Source organism: Triticum aestivum, chromosome 5D (assembly GCF_018294505.1).
Source record: "Triticum aestivum cultivar Chinese Spring chromosome 5D, IWGSC CS RefSeq v2.1, whole genome shotgun sequence".
NCBI lineage: Eukaryota > Viridiplantae > Streptophyta > Magnoliopsida > Poales > Poaceae > Triticum > Triticum aestivum.
Window position 1 is genome coordinate 332,243,833 of NC_057808.1, and position 3,593 is coordinate 332,247,425.

At 38.9% G+C, this 3,593-nt stretch overlaps 1 protein-coding gene across 1 annotated transcript; it reads right to left on the reverse strand.

Annotated features, from left to right (window-relative positions):
• Positions 1-1,645: 1,645 nt before the first annotated feature.
• Positions 1,646-3,147, reverse strand: LOC123121552 (photosystem I P700 chlorophyll a apoprotein A2-like). The gene has a single exon (XM_044541553.1). It carries the CDS (start codon positions 2,771-2,773, stop codon positions 1,646-1,648), a length of 1,128 nt encoding a protein of 375 aa, XP_044397488.1. The 5' UTR covers positions 2,774-3,147.
• Positions 3,148-3,593: the final 446 nt, after the last annotated feature.

Below are 3,593 nucleotides of genomic sequence, written 5' to 3' on the forward strand. Positions count from 1 at the left end.
TAACTTTAGGTCTTTTTTAGATATTTTTTGATTCATTCAACCGTGAAGTACCATAGGTATCTAGGAAATAGTTACTTCCAAGTGAATCTTCCCTAGATACCTAAAATCCATTTTATTATGATCCATTTCGTGAAAATATAGATTGTACCAAAGATGCTAAATTGTTTTCTTTTTATTCTAACTCAAAAAAGAAGAAGAAAAAAATTGCAATGGATTTAAAACGAGAGTTTATTCTTAAGTAAATCAATTGGGAGATGCTTCTCTAGAGTGTCCCATATATGTTTTCTATCTTCCATACGAAAACTGTCAATTCTTGGAAGATCTTCTTCAGTCTTACTCAAAAGGTCCAATAGTGTATGTATATTGGCCCTTTTTAGACAATTATACATTCTAGAAGTCAATTCTAATTGATCAATAAAAATACAATTCAATGGAATTCCTTTTTTGTTTTTCTTTAGCTTAGTTAATCTTTTTTTGAAAGTAAAAAGGGGTGGAGTAAACCTGTTTTTATTTTCTTCGAAACTAGCGCCCTCTTCCTCCGCGTGTAGAAAAGGAAGAAATAAATCAATCAAATTACGAGAAGCCTCATAAAGTGCTTCCTTAGGGGTTAAACTTCCATTAGTCCATATTTCTAGAAAAAGTATCTCGTGTTTTTCATTTCCATTCCTACAAGAAAAAAATACTATAATTCACATTTTGAACAGGCATGGATACAGCATCTATAGGATAACTTCCATCTTGATAGTTCTTTCTGAGTTCTGTCTGATATCCACGATCTCTCTTGATCTGGAAATCAATACAGAAATCAATGGGCTCTGTCAAGTTAGCTATAGGTTGTGCCGTATCAACGATTTCTATGGAAGGCGGTAAGATGATATCTTGAGTAGTTATGTATCTAGGACCTTTGACGCAAATGGATGCGTCTCTAACTCCATAGAGATTACTTCTCAATACAATTTCTTTCAAATTTAGTAAAATTTCTTGTACGGATTCTTCAATACCTGCTATCGTAGAATACTCGTGCGGCACGCTCCCAAATTTTGCACGTGTGATACATGTTCCTTCTATTTCTCCAAGTAAAGCTCTTCGCAAGGCAATACCGACGGTGTCCGCTTGACCTTTTCTAAGCGGGGACAGAATGAAACGACCATAATAAAGGCACTTACTATCTACTCTTGATTCAACACACTTCCACTGTAGTGTTTGAGTGGATCCTGCTACCTCCTCTCGAACCATAATAGACTAGTATTATTATTTTATCATTGAATCGTTTATTTCTCTTGAAATGAAAGTTTAAAGTGGGTTAATTCTTTTACATACGTCTTTTTTTAGGCTGTCGACATCCATTATGCGGCATAGGTGTTACATCGCGTATACAACTTAATCGCACACCACTTTTAGCAATGGCTCGTAATGCGGCATCTCTTCCACTACCAGCGCCCTTTACCATAACTTCTGCTCGTTGCAAACCTACTGTACGAATAGCATCTACTGCTGTTCTTTGACCAGCATAGGGTGATGCTTTTCTTGAGCTTTTGAATCCACAAGTACCGGCCGAGGACCAAAAAACCACCCGACCTTGTGGGTCTGTAACAGTTATAATGGTATTGTTGAAACTAGCTTGAACATGAATAACCCCTTTTGTTCAAATCAAGAAAGCTGCACAAGTGAATATATAACCCACGTAAAAGTGAGCTAATCCAACCAATCTTGCTTGCACAATGGAAAGAGCCACGGGTTTATCTCTCCAGCGAATTAAATTAGCTAAAGGTGTGCCTTCATGAGCCCATGCTAAAGTCTCAATTAATTCCTGCCAATACCCCCGCCAGGAAATTAAGAACATAAATCTAGTAGCCCAAACAAGATGTCCAAATAAGAACATCCACGCCCATACCGATAAACTATTCATCCCAAAAGGATTATATCCATCGATAAGTTGTGAAGAGTTTAACCATAGGTAATCTCTTAACCATCCCATCAAATAAGTGGAGGATTCATTAAATTGTGAAACGTTGCCCTGCCATAATGTGATATGTTTCCAATGCCAATTAAAAGTAACCGACCCAATGGTATTTAACATCCAGAAAACTGCCAAATAAAATGCGTCCCAAGCAGAAATATCACAATTACCGTCGCGCCCTGGGCCGTCACAAGGAAAACTATATCCAAAATCCTTTTTATCTGGCATTAATTTGGAACCGCGTGCATCTAAAGCACCCTTTACTAAAATCAATGTAGTTGTATGCAAACCTAGAGCAATAGCATGATGAATCAAGAAATCCCCAGGTCCTATTGTTAAGAAAAGCGAATTACTATTCTCATTAACAGCATTCAACCATCCGGGCAACCATAGGCTTCGACCCGCATTGAAAGCGGGGCCATTCATTGAAGATAAGAGTATATTGAACCCATATGTCGTCTTGCCATGAGCAGATTGTATCCATTGGGCAAATATAGGTTCGATCAAGATTTGCTTTTCTGGAGTACCAAAAGCAAGCATGACGTCATTATGAACATAAAGGCCCAAGGTATGGAATCCTAGAAAGAGGCTAGCCCAACTTAAATGAGATATGGTAGCTTCTTTATGGTCTAACATTCTTGCCAATACATTATCCTCATTCTGTTCCGGATTGTAATCCCTAATGAAAAAAATAGCTCCATGAGCAAAAGCCCCTGCCATGATGAACCCTGCAATATATTGGTGATGAGTATATAAAGCAGCTTGAGTAGTAAAGTCTTGTGCTATGAATGCATAAGGATGTAAAGAGTACATATGTTGAGCTACTAAGGAAGTAATAACCCCTAAAGAAGCTAGAGCAAGACCTAACTGAAAATGAATCGAATTGTTGATTGTGTCATAAAGGCCCTTATGCCCACGCCCTAATCTACCCCCCGGAGGAGTATGCGCTTCTAAAAGATCTTTAATACTGTGCCCAATTCCGAAGTTAGTTCAATACATGTGACCGGCAATGAGAAAAATAAATGCAATAGCTAAATGATGGTGAGCCATATCGGTCAGCCACAAACTTTGTGTTTGTGGATGGAATCCCCCAAGAAGAGTTAGAATGGTAGTTCCCGCTCCTTGAGCGGTACCAAATAAATGATTACTCGAATCAGGGTTTTGGGCATAAAGATTCCATTGACCCGTGAAAAGGGTCCCCAACCCCTGGGGATAGGGTAATACATCTAAGAAATTATTCCATCTAACGTACTCCCCCTGGATGCGGGAATAGCAACATGAACTAAACGTCCTGTCCAAGCCAAAGAACTTACCCCGAAAAGTCCTTACAAATGATGATTGAGACGAGATTCCGCGTTTTTGAACCACGAAAGGCTTGGTTTCCATTTGGGTTGTAGATGTAACCAACCCGCTATTAAGGACAGCGTAGAAAGAAATAATAGAAAAAGAGCTCCAGTATAAAGATCCTCATTGGTGCGTAATCCTATTGTATACCACCACTGATAAAATCCAGAATAAGCAATATTCACACGGACCAGCAGCACCTCCTCGAGTAAAGGCTTCCACAGCGGGTTGACCAAAATGAGGATCCCAAATCGCATGAGCAATAGGTCTTACGCGTAAAGGATCATGT